This window comes from Ochlerotatus camptorhynchus, unplaced genomic scaffold (assembly GCF_037179485.1).
Source record: "Ochlerotatus camptorhynchus isolate MF236.1 unplaced genomic scaffold, CSIRO-AGI_Acam_v1.1 ptg000062l, whole genome shotgun sequence".
Lineage (NCBI taxonomy): Eukaryota > Metazoa > Arthropoda > Insecta > Diptera > Culicidae > Ochlerotatus > Ochlerotatus camptorhynchus.
In genome coordinates this window covers 10114691-10135283 of record NW_027040552.1, presented here as the reverse complement: position 1 = coordinate 10135283, position 20593 = coordinate 10114691, and the positions used below count along the sequence as shown (strand labels likewise).

Sequence of the window (20593 nt, the reverse complement as noted above, 5' to 3'; positions counted from 1 at the left end):
ACATGGATAAATTGACGGTTTGTTTTCCCACTAATCTGTTTCCCTCTTGCTCGCACTCGTTCGCTTTATATGGTACAGTCGTACGACCATAGAGGTAACTCTAAGACCAGAAGGTCCCGAAGGTTTCTTCGGATTTGTGTTCATTCAGCCTGGTGTATGGGTTAGCAGTTCTTTAGATCATTTTCTACGAACTATTAATACTGCTCAATTTAGTTCCTCATGTAACACAGTTCCGTTGTTGGAGAAGCATGATGCAGAACATTGTTCTGGCTACGGAGTAGTTGATAGTTAAAATGCTGAGTTTTAAAATTTTTAACATTAATAAACTTTAATCCGAACAATATTTCATAATTATTTATCGACGTAGATTGCAGACAGAAAAATATTTAGATCGTTGCTTTATTCAGATATACATAAATCCATTATTTCAAATTGCCTTACCTACCACTTTGGACAAGTCTAGCTGTGTGGCTAAACGAAAACTAGTTTTTTTTTTTAAATAATTTTTCACTTCAACCGAGCAAAAATGATTTTGTGACGGCCATTAGCACTAGTGTTGTACTTTCGTCAGTCAAAATTTATCCGTTTTTCGTATGTTTTAACGTGTATTTATGTCCGCATTGTGCAGCAAAACACTCGATAGTTAAAAATCTATCACCACTATTGAAGTGCAGTTGATCCGTTAAATTCTGACGTGGTTATTTGTCGAAAATACTTTTCGTCGCAGTGGATTGCTTTTTCTCAAGCGAAGACAGATATCGTGCTTTGTGTACCAACAATAGTGCAGTGTATTTGATCTCCTTATTGCCGCTGGTTTCTGTACCATCCACTACCAGAAAGAGATGGAGCGCAAACAATGTGGACAATGCAAATCGGACATCAACGATCTCGAGCCAGTGCAGTGTGGCTTCTGTGAAACGTTCTACCACATTAGCCAGCAATGTTGTGGCTTCAGCGGCAGAGCCAACAAAGATCTGTTCGCACAGGGAAAGGCGATGTTTGTTTGCCCCGTCTGCCGAGATGAGCTGAATGGTAAAAGCGTGCGGTCCTACATAGACGACAAATTGAAATCGCACGAGCCGTCGTCGCACAGTCTGCCAGACCAGGTTCAGCAGTTATCAACGTTGGTAGAAAGCCTGAGTCAAAAGGTGGATAGTATTGCAGCGGCTCAGAACCAGTCGACCCGTCCGCTGTCTGTCCGTAACCCATCTTCCTGGCCTAGGTTGGGTGCCAATCGCGGTCAGAAACAAGTTATCACTGCTAAAACTGATCGTGGAACGAATGCGATCGACCTCAGTGGGCTTTCGGTTGCATCACTTACACCCACTCCAGCTCCCCCAAAGTTTTGGCTCTATTTGTCTGGCTTTCAGCCGTTAGTCACAACGGACGACGTTCGAAAAATCGTCGCGCGATGCCTGAATGTGACTAACTCTTGCGATGTTGTTCGTCTAGTGCCGAGAGGAATGGATATCAAAAATATGTCGTTCATATCCTTCAAGATTGGACTAGATCCTTCCTTAAAGCAGCAATCTCTGCTTGCCACGACTTGGCCATCTGGTTTGCTGTTCAGGGAGCTCATCGACGAGCCAAAAAACCGGAAGAAGTCGAATGCGGACGAGGAAAGCGATTTAGACGCAGATCCCGAGTCACCAACGGTATAGAATTCGGACGTTTTTCCGTGGACGGTGGGAACCCTCGGGTTCCCATCACAGGCGAGTATTGTCATTCTGCTTCTCGTATACCAGCACTCAATCGTTTTGCGTTGCAGCGTTTCCCCACCTCTCATGACTCCAGTCTCCCACTGACTCCAGACACCGAAGCTGCTGACTCAACAAACACCGAACCGGGACGCATCATGGAAAGCACTGTGGAAGCCCTCGATCTCTCCAGCCCGGTCCTGCCTATCGCTGCCAGCGCTCATCATAGTCGTCCCGGACCCGTGGTTGGATGTAGAGAGAGGGTCTTCCAGCCTGCTTCTTCAGGCAAGTACCATGCGAATGTGGAATTTCCTCTTCCTGAAGTGTCTTCCAATTCCAGCGGCCCTAGTTGCAACGTTCCATCTCCCACCTTGGCTCTCTCTCCTGTCATCGAGTCTGCTCTAGTTGGCAATGAAGAAGCAGTTAATGGTATGCGGTTCTACTACCAAAACGTGCGAGGACTACGAACCAAGGTGGATTCCTTCTTTCTTGTCGCAAGCGAGTGCGATTATGACGTCATAGTGCTGACCGAGACCTGGCTCGACGACCGTATATACAGTGCGCAACTATTCGGGGACACCTTTGCTGTATATCGCACTGATAGAAATGGCTCTAATAGTACGAAGACCCGCGGAGGTGGTGTTTTGATTGCGGTTTCTACCCGTTGGAACAGCTATATCGACCCTTCACCCGTCAGCGATGGTTTGGAGCAACTGTGGGTTAGAGTGACTATGCCGAGCCGAGTTGTCAGCGTGGGCGTAATATACCTACCACCGGATCGTCGTAACGATAGCAGCAGCATACAAGACCACGTGGATTCCATCGGTGCCATTGTTGCTAACTTGGGATTCAATGATTTTGCTCTACTGCTTGGAGATTACAACCAGCCTGCTCTCCAATGGAGGAACTCAGACGATGGGTCTATGCAAGTTGAGCCTCAAACTGCTTTGATGTCTGCAAGCTCGGCGCTTATCGATGGCTTCTCTCTGCATAGCCTCACGCAGCTCAATGGTATATCGAACAGAAATGCTCGCTTCCTAGACCTTGTTCTGTCGAACGAAGCTGCAACTCCAGCATGTGTTGTTTCGGAGGCTGTTGAACCTCTGACCACACTAGATCCTGACCATCCTGCTCTGGATGTAATGATGCAACTTCCGCCGCAGGTCGTTTTTGAGGCGCGCACCGACGATTCTCGTACCTTCGATTTTAGACGAGCTGATTATGCTGAACTTAGCGCTGCTATCTCCAGGGTCGACTGGCGACCAATAGAATTAGCTGACTGTGTTGACGATGCCGTCAATTACTTCAGGCAAACTATTTGCGATATCATGGCTGAATTTGTTCCTCTTTCACGACCTGCGCCGAAGCCCGCATGGTCTAATGGTCACCTGCGTCGATTGAAACGGTACAGGGCCAAAGCGTTACGAAGATACTGCCGAAATCGTTCATACATCACGAAGCAAGAGTTCAACCGTAGCAGTAATAATTATAGGAAATACAACCGATACTTGTACCGCCGATATGTGCTCCGTACACAGGCATCCCTTCGCAGGAACCCAAAGCGTTTCTGGTCGTTTGTTAACTCAAAAAAGAACGAAGTCGGTTTGCCTTTATCAGTTCATCTCGGTGAACAATCCGCCAGCTCTGAAACAGAAAAGTGTCGTCTCTTCGCTCAACATTTCATGAGTTCTTTTAATGATATGTCGGCATCACCTAACCAAGTTGGAATAGCAACCCGCGATACTCCAAGAGATGCGTTTGATTTTCGTTCATTCCAAATCGATGAGCATACTGTTGAATTGGCTATTCAAAGGTTGAATCTCTCGTATGCTGTTGGTCCGGATGGGATTCCCTCGTCCGTCCTAAAGCTGTGCTCTGAATCGCTACTCACTCCCTTGGCAAAGTTGTTCAACTTGTCTTTGCAGGAGTGCAAATTTCCTGAGGCATGGAAATTTTCGTACATGTTCCCAGTGCACAAAAAAGGTGACAAAAGGAATGTCCAGAACTACAGAGGGATCACATCGTTATGCTGCTGTTCCAAAGTGTTCGAGATTATCATCAACGAGGCACTTTTCAGTTCCTGCAAAAACTACATTTCCACGGCTCAGCATGGATTCTATCCAAAGCGGTCAGTTACGACAAACTTGACTGAATTCGTGTCACTTTGCGTTCGGACCATGGATTCTGGTGGACAAGTCGACGCCGTTTACACTGATCTGAAGGCTGCATTTGATCGAGTTGACCACTGCATATTACTGGGCAAACTTGAAAAACTTGGCGTTTCTGACTCCATGATTTCATGGTTCACGTCTTATCTCACAGACCGCTCGCTCTGCGTTAAGATTGGCGCCTCGCAATCTGAAGTATTCACGAACATCTCCGGTGTTCCACAAGGAAGTAATCTGGGACCGCTTTTGTTTTCGTTGTTTATCAATGAGCTTTCTCGTCTACTGCCACCTATTCTGACTATTCTACGCCGACGACGTTAAAATGTACATGATCATCAATAGCATCGCTGATTGTGAGGATTTGCAACAGATTGTGGATCATATGCAAAGCTGGTGCTCCCGTAACTACTTGACGCTTAGCATCAATAAGTGCAATGTGATATCCTTCTACCGTAAGAAGAAACCGATCAGATTTGATTATTCCATCTCCGGCCAGATTTTGGAGAGAGTTAGTCAAGTCAGAGACTTAGGAGTTACTCTTGACTGTGCATTGACGTTCAAGCCCCATTACAATGACGTCCTGAACAAAGCCAACAGACAGCTTGGTTTTATATTCAAAATCTCCGAAGACTTTCGTGACCCGCTGTGCCTGCGGGCATTGTATTGTTCATTGGTCCGCTCTATTTTGGAGTTCAGTGCTGTCGTTTGGTGCCCTTATCAGGCCTGCTGGATTGCAAGGTTTGAGAGTGTACAAAGGAAGTTTGTTCGTTACGCGCTACGTCATCTACCCTGGCGTGATGCATCTAACTTACCTTCATACGGGGACCGCTGCCGCCTGCTTGGGATTGATACCCTGGAAACAAGACGACGTAATGCTCAAGCTGTCTTTGCCGCTAAGATTATTATCGGTGAAATTGACTCCCCACAACTACTTCGGCAGCTCTACTTCTACGCACCTGAGAGAGTAATGAGACAACGTAACTTCGTTCATCTTGCGACTCGTAACCGACAGTATGGGATGAATGAGCCTATCCGCGCCGTGGCTAATGCGTTTAATGATGCTTATTGTTGCTTCGATTTTAATGTACCGTTAACTGTTTTTATCAGAAGAATGTCCTGAATGTATAGATTGACTAAGCATCCTTTTAAACTTAGATTATTCATTAAGACAACCAAAAGTCAGATGAATTAAGATTATAATAAATAAATAAATAAATAAATGTATTCGGTATTTGGCCGATGACCGAATAGTGCTAAACGGTGTAACGAAATTAAACATCAGCTTTAAAATTACTGCAAAACTGCCTTTCAAGTGAAATGACCTCCCCGGAAGGATTCATATCAAACGAAAGTGATGCGATACTAAATGTGAAGGATCCTTGAATTCAGTCAACAATTTTCTGCTCACTAAGCAAAAACGGCAACCACCAGGCAGCCGAGCCTCTTACATTGCACGACAAGCATATTAAAAGTTATGTACATGACTGGATACCCAGGCACTCAGCACCCATTTCAATAACACGATATAGAAAAGAAAAGCATAAAAAATCCTCACGCCAACGGATTTCGATGAATTGAAGCACAAACTAATGTTTCAATTGAATTCAGTAGTAACTTTGCGTTTTATTATTTTGTATAATCTGTTCTGTATAATCTGTATTGCCTATCAACGATAACATGCTATCTTACAACCTAACACTAGTACTGTTCTGCTTTTACTATTTTCTAGTGACTGTAAAAATATATATCATCTATAAATACGTAAACTCTATAAATCCGTTAAAGCTTATTCAACAAACGTTCACTAGGCTCTCTATCGCTGTCACTTAAAGCTAAGGTACGAAATTAAAATAAGCATTCCTGTTGCTTTCATTAGAACCAGCTATGAAATCCTTAACACAACATAACACACATGCAGCTTTTTACTAGACATCTAATTTGTGATGTAGAAAGGGACCAAGGTACATAATGTTTTCTTGTGTTCAATGCACCTTCAAGTCGAAAATCTCCCGCAACAGGGGTTCCACCTGGGCCGGATTCACGTCCAAATAGACGCTGATTATTTCGTCGTTCAACCGGTGCAGCTCGGAGATTTTCTGCATCAGCTTCAGAAAGATGGACCTCGCTTCACAGCCCGGGTAGATACTTTCCAGGTACCGTCGCAGCAAATAGTAGTAGGAATTCTAGAAGGTGTGAGGTGAGGTGTAATTTGGGAAGAAGTAACTGAATTTTCAATCGCATAAGCCTACCTGTTCCAGCTTTATCACATCGGAGTGCACCGTTTTCGGCCGATCGGGTGAAAACAGCGTTATGGCACACATGATCAGGATTATGTTCTCGTCCGAGCGCCACTTTTTGTCGAAGGTACGAATGAATTCTTCATGCTCCTGGTAGACGTTTCCTTTCGCCAGCTTCAGCACGTCCGCCCTGATGTTGGACATCTCCTCCTGGCTGTGGGGAATCTAAACAAGGAGAATGATAATGATATCAGTTTTCCAGTAAAGAGAAAATGGTGACAGCACGAACCTTCCAGCTAGCCCTATCACAGTCGTATTGCATGGCCGAGCGGAGTATCATCATCTCGGTGCAGCCCGCTTTGAGCAGTGCCAGCTGATCCTCCTGGCACATGTTCTTAAATGCGCTTATCTTTTTGGACATCTTGATGAGACGCCGGATGGCAATTGCCGTTAGGTTGACCACTTTCAACAGCAGAGGATCGTGCTGGTTTTGGTTGGACTGTGAATAGAAAATGCAATAAGGAAATAGAATGAAATCAGGTTCATCATCGGTCGTTTTATGCCGAATGAAGCGAGCAATGCTCGAGAACGAAAAATCATTTTTTTGATTACTCCAGTTGATCTCGTTTAGTATGGATTAACACAGCAAAACTGAGAGCATAATTTTAAACTTTTGAATCAAACGGAAAACTAATCCTGCTTTCTTGAATCAATTTGATTACTGGATTATGTTTTCATCTCTTTTTCCAGTGGTGGCAGGGGGGATACCCCTCACCATCTCTCTCCAACAGGGGAGTTTGGTAAAGAGAGATGATCAAACCGATTTATACCTTCCGAAAAAGTTGTCCTTGCTCGCTTTCTACTCTCTATATAAAATTTTCACACTGGCGTACTCTAACGGAACTATCAATTACCACTTTAGTCTGTTACTTGAAATTAGCATCTTCAACTATGTAAATCGTTAATTTCACGCAGAAGTAATACAAAACAAATAGTTAAAGTACATAACTCTGGATGGGAGCTTACCATCAATAACTGTCATTGGTCGAAAGGTACAGTAGCAGCAGCTACCCTACCCGTGTCCCCTTGAGATCGTCAAGTCGACGCTGACAGGAGCACATACCGTGGTAGAGGTAACAATAGCTGCAATTTCCAAACCTACGACTGGATGCCTTCCTTCAGATAACAACTTGAGCGCGGTACAATCGATAGAACTGTTTCAAACACATCGTCGGTACTCTATATGTACTTTCATCTTCTCATCTATCACATAAAAATTACCACTTTAGTCTGTTATTTGAAATTAGCATCTTCAACTATGATATCAAGCTTATTTCGTGAACATTGAAATCAAAATTAGTTTCAGCGAGGTCTTCACGCTCGGATGCTGCACGAAAACACAGGTAACGCTCTACCGGAAGCCAGATTCTCGTCCAGCGTATTGCCCTAAGATACCGGTTGCCTACGCTGCACTTCCAAAGGTTGATGCTGTGCTCAAAAGGCTTCAAGACAACGGCATCATTTTACCAGTCAAGTTCTCCGATTGGGCTGCTCCCATAGTTGTGGTTCGCAAGTCCGATGTCTCCGTTCCGTACGCATTTGTGGTGACTACTCTACAGGTCTCAACGATGCCCTCGAGTCAGATCGCCATCCACTGCCACATCCAGACGACATCTGCGCTGAACTAGCCGGATGCCGTTTCTTCTCCAACATCGATTTATCGGATGCCTACCTGCAGGTCGAGGTTGAAGAAGCATCTCGAAAGCTGCTTACTTTACTCATAAAGGACTGTTCCAGTACAATCGATTGCCACCAGGAGTCAAATCTGCGCCTGGAGCGTTCCAGAGGATCATTGACAGTATGGTGTCAAGCCATACCTGGACGACATCTTGATCGCTGGAAAAACTCAGCAGGATCATGATCGCAACCTGAACGCTGTGCTTCACCGGATTCGTGAGTATGGCTTCCACTTACGCATCGAGAAGTTCCGGTTCTCTCTTCCGCAGATCAACTTTCTGGGTCACATAATCGATAAAGATGGTCTCCGAGATGTCACCACCGATGAATGTATCGCAACTACGTTCGTACCTTGGTGCGATCAACTATTACGGTCAGATGCAGGAACTTCGAGCGCCACTTGACCGTCTACTAAAGAAGGATGCTCCTTGGAAATGGACCGCGGACTAACAAAAGTCGTTGACCGTTTCAAAACCATCCTGGTCTCCGATCTCCTGCTGACTCATTTCGACCCAAACAAGGAAATCATCGTCGCTGGAGACGCTTCCAAGAATGGTTTGGGCGCTGTAATCCTACATCGTTTCTCCAACGGCTCCGTCAAAGCCGTCGCTCACGTTTCGAAGTCGCTGACACCTGCAGAAGAAAACTATGGTCAAATTTAGAAGGAAGCGCTCGCGTTGGTATTTGCTGTCACCCGTTTTCATAAGATGATATTCGGACGAAAATTCGTGCGGCAGACCGACCACAGACCGCTTCTTAAAATTTTCGGCAGCAAAAACGGCATTCCCGTTTACACCGCCAATCGTCTTCAGCGTTGGGCGCTAACGATGCTGCTGTATGATTTCGACATCCAGTTCATCCCAACGGCTAGTTTTGGACATGCCGACGTGTTGTCCCGCTTGATGAGCTGTCACAGCAAACCAGACGAGGAATACGTGATTGCTGCTCTCCAAACGGAATCTGACGTGAAGGCAATTCTCGCAGACTCAATATCCAGCTTGCCGGTCACATCCGATATGATCTCCAAGGAAACGCAAGACGACCCGGTCCTACTAGAGGTAATCAACTACATCCGCAATGGGTGGCCAAACACTGTAAGCAAGCTACCAGACACAGCTGTTTGTCAGTTCTATTCCCGACGAGAGAGCCTCCAGGTCACCCAAGACTGCGTCATGTTCGCTGACAGAATTGTAGTTCCAGAACGATTCCGCAAGCGTATCATCCGACAACTCCACCGTGGCCACCCCGGAATAGACCTAATGAAGTCACTCGCAAGAAGTTTCGTTTACTGGCCCAACATCGACGACGATGTTAAAACGTTTGTGCGCCAGTGTCACCCCTGTGCTGTTGCAGCAAAATCGCCCCGTAAGACTACCCTTGAATCGTGGCCGATACCAACGAAACCGTGAGAGAGGTTCCACATCGACTACACAGGTCCAGTTGATGGTTATCGCTACCTCGTCGTGGTCGACTCCTATTCGAAGTGGCCGGAAATCTTCAGGTCCCACAGTATAACTACTACAGCGACATTGGAAATTTTGCAAGAAACTTTCGCAAGGTACGGCAACCCACACACTCTAGTTTCGGACAACGGTACCCAGTTTGTAAGTGCTCGATTCAAGCAATTTTGTGAAGAAAATGGGATCCACCACCTGACGACAGCCCCTTACCACCCACAATCGAATGGACAAGCTGAACGCTTTGTCGACACCCTTAAGAGAGGACTGAAGAAACTCACCGAAGGGGAAACCATGGTAACATTCCAGCATCTCCAGACGTTCCTCTCAGTTTTCCGGTCAACTCCAAATAGAAGCGCTCCGGATGGTAAGACACCTGCCCATATATTTGTAGGAAGTCCAACACGAACAACGCTGGACCTATTGAAGCCCTGTGTTCAGAGTCCAACCTTGGAGAACAAGAAGCAGAACGCTGAATTCAACAGACGGCATGGCGCAGTGAAGAAATCATTCGATCCGGATGATTTGGTCTACGCTCAGGTCCATCGTCGCAACACAATCGATTGGATTCCAGAACAGGTAATCGAGCGCAAGGGCAAAGTGAACTACACATGGACGCTTGATTCGAACACACACCAACCAGCTGAAACGATATCCGGATGAAAATGATGCCGATCAATCTCCAAATCCACGCAATCAACTTCCCTTGGCCTTGCTAGTTGACGAGTTCCACCTACAATCTCCAATTCCAGATGATGAACTGATTCCTGATGATGACGAGCCCGATGATGTAATGACGGATGACGAATCTGCTAACAGTGTGAAAATTCAAGAACCGTTCAACAGCGTGAAGAAAGAACCCGTAGACTTCCAGCTTAGCTGGCACCCTACGATCTCTTTTGAAAAAAAGGGAGATGTACCATCGGCGTACACATCAGAAGAATATGTTACCTGGTAGGCCATGATTTGTAGCCATGGTACGAAAGTAACAAACTGAAAATATTTTGTGAGTTTGGTTCCAACCACCGAAGAGACAAGTCGAAATATAATTAGCTCTTAAGATGATACTCTAATGTCAGCTTCCACAAAACATACAAATTTGAAATTGCTGCTCCTTGTTTGCTGTGCTACTACAAACAGAGAGTAGCAATTTCAAATTTGTATGTTTTGTGGAAGCTGACATTTGTGCCTTTCAAGTTTCACGCTAAGGCTTCCTTAGAGTATCACCTTAAACCTAAAATTAGTTTCCTTCTCTTCGAGAACACAACAAATATCGATCTGCTTTCATTTTCTTAACGGACTTTGCTCGGGGAAGAAGTGTGTCTCGGTGATGGTATCATCGAAGATGCGCGGTTGCAACATATGGTTATTGCTTGGTAGGTAGTAGATAAGGCAATCACATCCGATTTGGTCTAGTGAATGTTTTTTTTTTTCATCGTTGAGAAACAATGATGGCTAACAGGTCATTAGCAGACTATTCCACTGGAAACAGGTGGCATTGTTTTTGCGATATGATAAGATTATAGATTGTGTATTATCGTCGGCATTGATAGCCACCTATCCAATCGGAGTTTTAATTTCCGCTGATACCTGTAATAGCTTCATGGATTCACAAAATCAGACGGCTTTAGTGTTTACAACTAAGGTAAAAGACGCATGCAGAGTGTATGCGTTTATGTACCTTAGTAGCAGTAGCAATCAGGCTAAGGCCTTGTTGTCCTCTGCTGTCTCCACTCTACTCGATCCATGGCCACACTTCGCCGGCCTCGTAGTCTGCGAAGGGTCCGCAGGTCGCCTTCTACTTGGTCGACCTACCTTGCCCGCTGTGCACCTCTTCTTCTTGTTCCTGTTGGGTCGCTTTCTAGAACCATTTTCACTGGGTCGTCGTGCGGCATTCTTACGACGTGCCCAGCCCACCGTAGTCGCCCAATTTTTGCAATGTGGACGATGCATGGTTCTCCCAGCAACACCTTCCATTTGAAAACACCAAGGGCGCGTTGGTCCTCCACGAGCATAGTCCAGGTCTCGTGGCCGTAGAGGACTACCGGTCTAATCAGCGTCTTGTAGACAGTAAACTTCGTGCGGCGGCGAATTTTCGTCACCGTCAATCGGAATTCGGGGTGGGAGGCTAACATTGTCTTCCCTAGAATCTCTTCCTTTCATGTATTTTGTCTTTGATGCGTTGATGGCAAGTCCAATCCACCTAGCTTCAGCCTTCAGTCTGATGTACGTTTTCGCCACCGTCTCAAAGTTCCGTGCCATGACGTCGATGTCATCGGCGAAGCCAAGAAGCTGGATGGACTTCCTGAAGATCGTGCCACTCGTGTCTATCCCTGCTCTTCTGATCACACTTTCTAACGCGATGTTGAATAGCAGACACGAAAGTCCACCACCTTGCCGTAACCCCCTTCAAGATTCAAAGGGACTCGAGAGTGTCCCCGATACTCGAGCTACGCACATCACTCGATCCATCGTCACCTTGACCAATAGCTGATCTCGATCGATTGTGTCGGATGCGGATTTTATTTTCTTTTTTATTATAGTCACTTTAACACTCTTGGGTCATTCGTGACTTGTCCGGGGTGAGATTTGAACTCGTAACTTTGGCGTGAGAGGTATGGATGTTAACCACTACGCCGGGGTCGCCCCCACGTATGCGGATTTGAAATCGATGAACAAATGATGTGTGGACACGTTGTATTCGCGGTATTTCTGCAGAACCTGCCGAATCGCGAAAATTTGGTCCGTGGTAGCGCGGGCACCCATGAATCCCGCCTGGTATTGCCCCACGAACTCCCTTGCAAATGGTGACAGACGGCGGCATATAATTTGGGAGAGTACCTTGTAGGCGGCGCTCAGCATTGTGATATCGCGCGGTAGTTGCAGCAATCCAACTTGTCGCCCTTTTTGTAGATTGAGCATACGACACCTTCCATCCACTCTTCCGGTAATATCTCCTGCTCCAAAATCTTGGCAATTACCCAGTGCAGCGCTCTAGCCAGTGCTTCACCACCGTATTTTAATAGCTCACTTGGTAGTTGATCTACACCAGTTGCTTTGTTGTTCTTCAGTCGACCAATCTCCTCCTCAACTTCTTGAAGATCAGGGGCCGGTAGCCTGTCGTCTTCTGCGCGTGCTCCAAGGTCTGTTGCCGTGCCACCTTCGGTTGGTCAAATACCTGGATGATCTGGTTGTCTAATACGACGGTACGGTTCGACATGCGATCGGCGAAATCGTTGAGTGTGCCTTTGGTGTAAACAGCATGGATCATGGAATTCATAAACAAACCGATAGACATTGCACGTCAGTTTAGGCACGTTCACAGTACGTATTTCTGTAGTGACGAAACTCCTCTGAATGGTGACTAAATTGTACCGGCTGCAGAAGAATTCTTGAAGAAGTCTGTTTGAACGATTTTCGAGCAGACTTCCGGAAATAGTGTCTGTAAATAGATTCGAAACTCTTGAACACAATGCTTTCGTTGCAGTGGATTTTTTTACAGTTGGTGGTTCCTGACACAGGTGAGCAACACGTACAACAAAGCCATAGCCGAAACGGGAACGGCCTGAAGAATATCCTGCATCCTTCGATGGTTAAATTTACATTTGAAACGAAGGATAGGGCAGGAGTCTAGCTACATTTACAAGTTTGCTATGTAGAATGACTGATAATTTTACATCAGCCTAACGTACCTCAGCTTACCCAAGTAACTATAGGCACGTTATTTTGCTTTTTAGCTATATACAGCTGAACAGCTATACCAGTGTTTGTAAGTTCTGATGAGGCCCGTGCGACGCGGATCTACGACTTTACCGAGGTTCTTACTGTCCCTGAACCCACCGAGCTGTTTTGGCTGTACCTTTCTCGTATTCATCCTAGCGTGAAATCGGAATCAATCGAGAAGCTGGTCAAAGGTTGTGTACAGTGCGAAGATGCGATTAAGGTTGTGCCGCTAGTCAAAAAAGGATCCGACATCAGCCGTATGAGCTATATCTCGTACAAAGTCGGAATGGATCCCAAACTACGCGAAGCTGCTCTTAGATCGGATACATGGCCGAAAGGAATTTTGTTCCGTGAATTTGAGGACGGTTCAAAAAACATGTGGTTGCCTCGTTTGAACACGCCTACCATCACGATCTCTCCTATTCCGGGACCTTCCGAGTTCTCAACTCCCATTTCCAGACTAGACCCAGTCTGCTGATTCAGAATTGGATTTTGTGAATTGGAGCGTTGTAGACCAGAACGCACTGCCTGTCGCATTATGGGAGACCGAGACAGTCATTTGCCTGATCAGTTTCCGTGTTCCAGTGCAACGCTTCAAGCACCTGCCGGCTGTTTCCAGTTGAGAAGCACTTCTGATACTGTTCATTCACAACATCCGCTTTCCAGTTCGAAAAATCCTATTTCATCTCCGGGACGCACAATAGACCGCTCTTTGGAAGCTCCTGGTTACTCCAGCCCAGTCGTGCCGATTCCTGCTAGCGTTCAGCATAGTCGTCCTGGACCTGTGGCTGGATATGAATCCACCTTGCCTCTACAAGCAAGTACAATCAATATATTGACTATTCACTGCCTGATGCCGATGAAATTTTCAGCAATTCTGACTATGTTAGTCATTGTGATGATGCCTCTGTAACTCCCAATCCTGGAAACCCGGAACGCGCCGTAGAAAGCCTCCGTCTCAGTCCTGCCATCAGCAGCCTTCGTTCATCATAGTCGTTCCGGACCTGCTGTCGGATGTGGAGAGGGGGTCTTCCAACCCACTCACTATGGCGAGTATCCAATGAGACTTGATGATGGTCAGTTATTGCCTGATGTATCTGTGATTTTCAGGGAGAGCAGTCGTTCGATTCCTTGCCGCAAGCAGGACGTCGTGATCTTCTACCAAAACGCCGGTGGAATGAATTCTGATGTTGAAGAGTACCGCCTAGCTGTATCGGATTGTTGATACGATATAATTGTCCTGTGCGAAACGTGGCTCGATTATCGAACGCTTTCCAGTCAAGTCTTCGGTCCTGACTACGAGGTCTTTCGTTGCGATCGGAATCCTAACAACAGCCGTAAATCTACTGGTGGAGGTGTCCTTGTAGCTGACCGTGGCGGGTTGGAGACAAAGGCCATCGAGAACGATTCTTGGAACTATGTGGAGCAGGTTTGGACAGCCTTCAATCTGGGTGATCGCACACTACTTCTATGCGCTCTGTACATTCCACCTGATCGAGTCCGCGACAATGAACTCATCGATACTCACTGTCGCTTAGTTTTCACAGTTATCGAAAGTGCCACTCCAGTTGATGAGATATTCATTTTTGGTGACTTGAATCTGCCAGGCGTTTCGTGGAGTCCATCTCATAGCGGATTCCTGTACCCAGATCCTGATAGCTCTACATTTCACGCAGGAGCTATTAGCCTTCTCGACAAAGCGCAGTGACGCTTTCTCAAATTAACCATGTAGTTAACGAAAATGATCGTAGTTTGGACCTCTGCTTCGTGAGCACACAGGATAGGGCTCCATCAATTTCCTCGGCTCCTTGTGCACTAACTAAGCTAGTTCCACATCACCCTCCTCTAATTGTCACTGTTGATGACAAACTCGTGTGTGATTTCGACGACTATCCTGCTACGGTTTCTTATGACTTCCGTAAAGCTGACCACCGTAGCATCATAGATGTATTGTCTAGCATGGTATGGGAGAACATCCTTGATCCAGATGACGTTGAGGCTGCAGCGCAAACCTTTTCACATGTCTTGGCATATGTCATTGACAGACACGTCCCGAAAAGAACTCACCACAAAGTGTCTCACCCTCCCTGGCAGACGAGAGAGCTACGTAGGTTGAAGTCAATGAAGAGAGCAGCATTGAAAAGATTTACGAAGTATCGCACGCTTCCTCTGAAACTACATTATGTGAGGCTGAATCACATGTACCAGCGAGTCGGTCGTGAATGCTTTTCAAGTTTCGAACGAGGCATCCAGCGCAAACTTAAGCTACACCCGAAATTCTTTTGGAACTACGTGAACGAGCAACGCAGGGAATCCGGCCTCCCATCGTCTATGGAATTCAACGGAGAAGTTGCTGCCACCGTTCAGGATATATGCTGCCTTTTTCCGACAAGTTTGCCAGTGAATTCACTAATGAGATACTAACTGACGACCATATTAACCTGGCTGCCAGGAACGTTCCAGTAAATGATCAAACGCTGGGTGCAATTGATGTTAATGCAAAGTTGATTCCTAAGGCCGCGACTCTGCTCAAGTCATCCTTCAATCCTGGACCTGATGGAGTTCCATCCGTATTTTTGAAGAGACATTTAGCTAGCTTGTTAATTCCGCTTCTTCGCCTGTTCCGAATGTCTCTCTCCAGTGGCATATTTCCATCTTGCTGGAAATTTGCGCACAAGGAAGGAAACGAGTTGTGGATAACTATCGAGGAATTACATCGTTAAATGCCGTTTCGAAGCTGTTCGAGCTAGTGATTATAGAACCGTTGCTGTTCCATTGCAAGCAGCATTTGAGTGCTGATCAACATGGGTTTACTGTCGGCCGCTCTACAACTACCAATCTGCTGTGTCTCACATCGTATATAACCGAAAGCATGTCGGATCGGGTTCAAACGGACGTTATTTATTCAGACCTATCCGCAGCATTCGACAAGTTGAACTATGCTATTGCGATTGCTAAAACTCGGCAGGCTCGGTGTATGCGGTAATCTTCTGAGTTGGTTTCGATCATATCTTACCGGTCGGTAACTAAAAGTAGCCATAGGAGATTGCAGATCAGCTAGCTTCTTCGCCACATCAGGTATACCTCAGGGAAGCCACATGGGACCGTTAATTTTTATACTGTACTTCAACGACGTGCATCGGGTCATCGAAGCTCCTCGGTTATCATATGCAGATGACCTCAAAATCTTCCTACGAATCTGCTCTATTGCTGACTGTCACTTTCTTCAACGTCAACTGAATGTATTCGCTAGTTGGTGCAGGTTAAACAGAATGGTAGTGAACCCAGCCAAATGCTCCGCTATTACGTTCTCACGAAAACAACAACCGATAATATGTATTTAGCTATGACCTGCTTGGCTCGACAATCGAACGCGTGAATCAGGTGAAAGACTTGGGTGTGATCTTGGATTCGCAGCTTTCATTCAAGCAACACATACATATGCAATATTGATAAGGTGTCAAGAACTTTAGGGTTCATTTTTAGGATAGTTAAACACTTCATCATTATCTACTGTCTAAAATCTTTCTATTGTTCGCTTGTTCGATCGACGCTTCAGCGGTTTGGAACCCAAACTAGAACAACGGTGCCGAGAGAATTGAATCTGTTCAACGTCGCTTTCTTCGTTTTGCGTTGCGTAGATTGCCTTGGAATGATCCGTTTCGGTTACCAAGTTACGAAAGCCGTTGTCAACTTATCGACCTAGAACTTCTCCGGACTAGAAGAGACACAAGCAGAGCCCTAACAAGGCCGATATCATGCAAGGAAGGACAGATTGCGAGGCTATCCTGAGGCAAATTGACCTGAATGTTCAACCCCGACCGCTTCGTAATAACCTTATGCTAAGACTGCCTCTACGTCGCACAAATTATGGAGCACACGGTGCGATTTTCGGACTGCAGAGAACATTCGACTTTCATCTCTTCCGTGATGCGCTCCGTCGAAAGTTTTCTTCTGATTTTCGCCGGCAGGAGTAACTGATTATAAGATATATGTTTTTTAATGTTTTTCATGTTATGACCATGCTTGAATGTATTTTTTTTTTACCATGGTTGATAAGGTTAACATCATTGGGGCTTCATCCAGCCTGTTGATGTAAAACCTCACCATTTGACGACCCTAAGCAATTTGCTGTTTAGCAAGAGCCTCACAAGATCCTATGGGTATGCAGCTACAATCGACCTGCACCTGCGAAGCATATCTGAATCGCGCTTTAAATATATGAATATATTTGCAAATCTGAGCCCCTAGCAACATCAACACTAGATTGTGGACCAATTGTGCATTTACGGATTCTAATCCGGCTCATTTAGAGATTACGAGCTATCTTCTAGCAGGGATGGCTCTGTGTCCGCACTAGGTAATCCAATATATTCTTCGTAAGTTAAGGGAAGTACCGGCTCCGAAGGCCGATAACCTAAGATCTATTATTGATTTCGGTCTGCAGTGCAGAACTTGGTAGGCCATAAAGGGTGTTCCACATCAAATTGCGACAAATTCAGTGGGAAAGTCTCGGGGCTACTGTTCTTCACCGCCCAGCACAAGTTTGATGTTCGAGAGGAAGTAAAGAAGCAGAAACTTTCAAAGTTTGCCAAGAAATACATGCTCATGTGGCAAGCAGAGTGCGCCGTGCGACTACCGAGACTGTAAACGGGGAGATCAACCTCAAGGAGTGTGTGAGGAGTGAGTGAGTGCCATCGCTGTAGTCGGCATCTTTGAGCTTCCGGCAACATGCTGTTCCTCGCTTGTGATGAAAGTAGAGAGAGTAGAGAGAGAAAGAGAGAGATGGTCCGAAGCTAATGATGCTGTCAAGCAGTTGAATAAGAATAAGACAGCTGGAAAGGATTCGGAACGGAATTTATCAAAACAGTTGGCCACTTGACTGCACCGTGCTATGATTTATTTAAAAAAATCGAATACGCCATTTTGAAAAATTAATAGCGATTCAAAATGACCGACTTCCATTGCAAAATTGTTTGAGAACCACAGGCCTGATCAATTTCTCACCATCCCTGGGTATACAGTATCATTGTGCTGACTATATAATAAAGGAATGTAAAAATAGAACAGGCTTGGAAAGCCTCTCCATAACAGTGGAAGGGCTCCAGGAACACTGATGCTACGACCAGCGCGATGCTACAATTAAGACGCAAGAACCTAGTAGAAGACAGAGCACGAACAACTGTGTTGATGAAACTACGGAATGCTAATCCAATTCACGTTGCGAGACCACACTTTAACATCCTTCCCGTTCATACACTCCAATCGAACTCACCTTTATTCGGCAATCCTCGGAGATCAGCGACGCCAGATCCTCATCTACCGGTGCATACAGCGCCTTGTTCGCCACAATAAGCTCGTTCAGCTTTGCCCGTTCGGCATCGTTCAACTCAATACTGTTCCCTGCAGCCATCTGCGACTGCTGTCCCGAAGTAGACGAAGCTCCACTCGATCCACTGCTAGACCCCAGTGATGACCCGCTATAGCCTTCGTATTCTAGCCGGATTGCTTGCTCGAGAACAGCTTCCAGCGTGTTCGGGAGAATTGATTTACTTCCTACGTCCTGGAATACGTTGAAATCCGAGTTCGAATATGGGGGCATTGGAGGATCGGTTGGAGGTTCCGATACAGTGTTGAACAGGAATGGATCAAAGACGGGGGAGGTAAGTTCGCAGTGCGATGTCGATGAAGGCGAAGCCGCGGAACTGTTGGATGCTGGAGGAATGACCGATTGGATTGGTTGGACCGGTTCCGCGTCGGATTGATCTTCTTCGTCTTGCTGCGAGGTGTCCGCCGCCTCCTTGATGGTTTCAATTACGTCCGAGTGATTCATCATCTTGTTGATCATTTGGAGCGCTTCGGCAGGAGCGTTCATAAATTTGTTCATTATTTGAACGGCATCCTCTGGTTGATTCATAAGTTGTTGCATAAATTGAAGAACGTCTGCCGGGGAGCTCATGATTTTCCCGATAATTTGCAATGCATCGGTCGGAGAGCTCATGAACTGAGCAAATACTGTTAGAGCATCCAACGGCGAGTTCATTATCTTGCTGATAATTTGCAGCGCATCGCCAGGTGCTGTTATAAAGTGCGATATCAACTTCAATGCATCACACTGGGAGTTGATGATCTTCGACATTATGAACATAGCATCGTTCGGGGTTTTCATTAGAGAGGCAATCGTTTGACTGGCCTGTGTCGGATAGTTGACAATCCGGTTCACAATGTCTTCTGGGCTGGAGTCGAGTGACAGGGCAGGCAGCAAAGGTTCACCACCGAGAGTCGTTTTCACTGACGAGTCCATCGACTGAGGTGGCAGCACTGCTGAAATCGCTGCTGATAAGAGGTCTGCTCCCTCCGTTGTCGTCGGTGTCGTCGTCGTCGGATGGGTGTGAGTTAAATTATTATGCGATGAGCTTGAAGAATTGCTTATTTCATTGGGCGAAGGCACACCGTTGTTGAATACGTTTACATTAGGAACCGATAAGCTGTGCATGCTTGAGCCCGTTTGATGATGTATCATCTCCGGTGACATGTAATCCGAAGAATTACTCCAGCAATCCGATTCGTTTCCCTCCCGTTTAATCTTCATCGGCAGATCCGATTCCATCATACCACCTCCCAACTCCCCAGTGACGGAATTCCCACCATCGCTGGAACCACTCCCATTCATCATCCGCTTCTTGGCTCTATTCTGTTCAATCTTCTTCCGCTTCAGGGCCTTATCTTCATCCGACATTATGTACTCCTTCTTCATTCCAATGTGAAAGCACTTATCCAGCCGACACTTTTGGCAAAACCGTCTCGTAACGACCGTAATTTCACAACTCTCACTGAAGGGACATGTGAAACCTTTTGTCGAAAGTGCATTTCTCCGGAAGAATGCCTTGCAACTCTCGCAGGTCATCGCATTGAAGTTGTAACCCAACGCTTTGTCCCCGCAGACACTACACATCTTAGCAGCTGCAGCTGCTACTGCTGCTGCTCCTCCTCCACCGGGAGCCATCGTGCCGCTAACTGAACTCGGTTTATCCGAATTTTCAGAGCTCATAGCTCTAATCAACTCGAGCTCTCTTTATCTCGTCACTAACGCGCGCTGGCTTATCAATTCGCAGACTTTTTATTGCTACTTCTTTTTTTCACTCTACACCACAGTTGTCGCCTTATCGAATGATCGTCCCCGCAACAATCAATATATTCATGATGATTACACTTCGTCGCTAGTTGAACACCTCAACAAGAGAATAATCAGATCCCATTCGAAAATCTGCGGCCACCAGCTGATTAAATCTCGTATTGTTTTCATCTATCCCTCGAGTAAGACAAAGTTCACCAAAATTACACTACACCTTTCCGACGATCTACGACACACCATACAATCATACAACAAGCTTCTTTTCTCGAAAGTGTGTGCGCAAATCAAATCATCAAATTTAATTATAATAAATTGAACACGAAAAGAACCCGCGGATTGGTCGCACTACTCCTGAATAATATACCGACGACGTCGTAAATATAAAAATCGTACGAATGAGTCAATCGCCAGAGAAAATCGGACTCGCACACTCGCAAGA

At 45.9% G+C, this 20593-nt stretch overlaps 1 protein-coding gene across 1 annotated transcript; it reads right to left on the bottom strand.

Moving 5' to 3' along the window:
- Positions 1-5457: 5457 nt before the first annotated feature.
- Positions 5458-20505, bottom strand: Hr96 (Nuclear hormone receptor HR96). Its single transcript, XM_065239824.1, has 4 exons — positions 18295-20505; positions 6392-6601; positions 6115-6327; positions 5458-6048 (listed from the first exon to the last, which is right to left on the bottom strand). The coding sequence occupies exons 1-4, from the start codon at positions 20068-20070 to the stop codon at positions 5848-5850; spliced, it is 2400 nt and encodes a 799-aa protein (XP_065095896.1). The 5' UTR covers positions 20071-20505; the 3' UTR covers positions 5458-5847.
- Between the last annotated feature and the right edge of the window lie 88 nt (positions 20506-20593).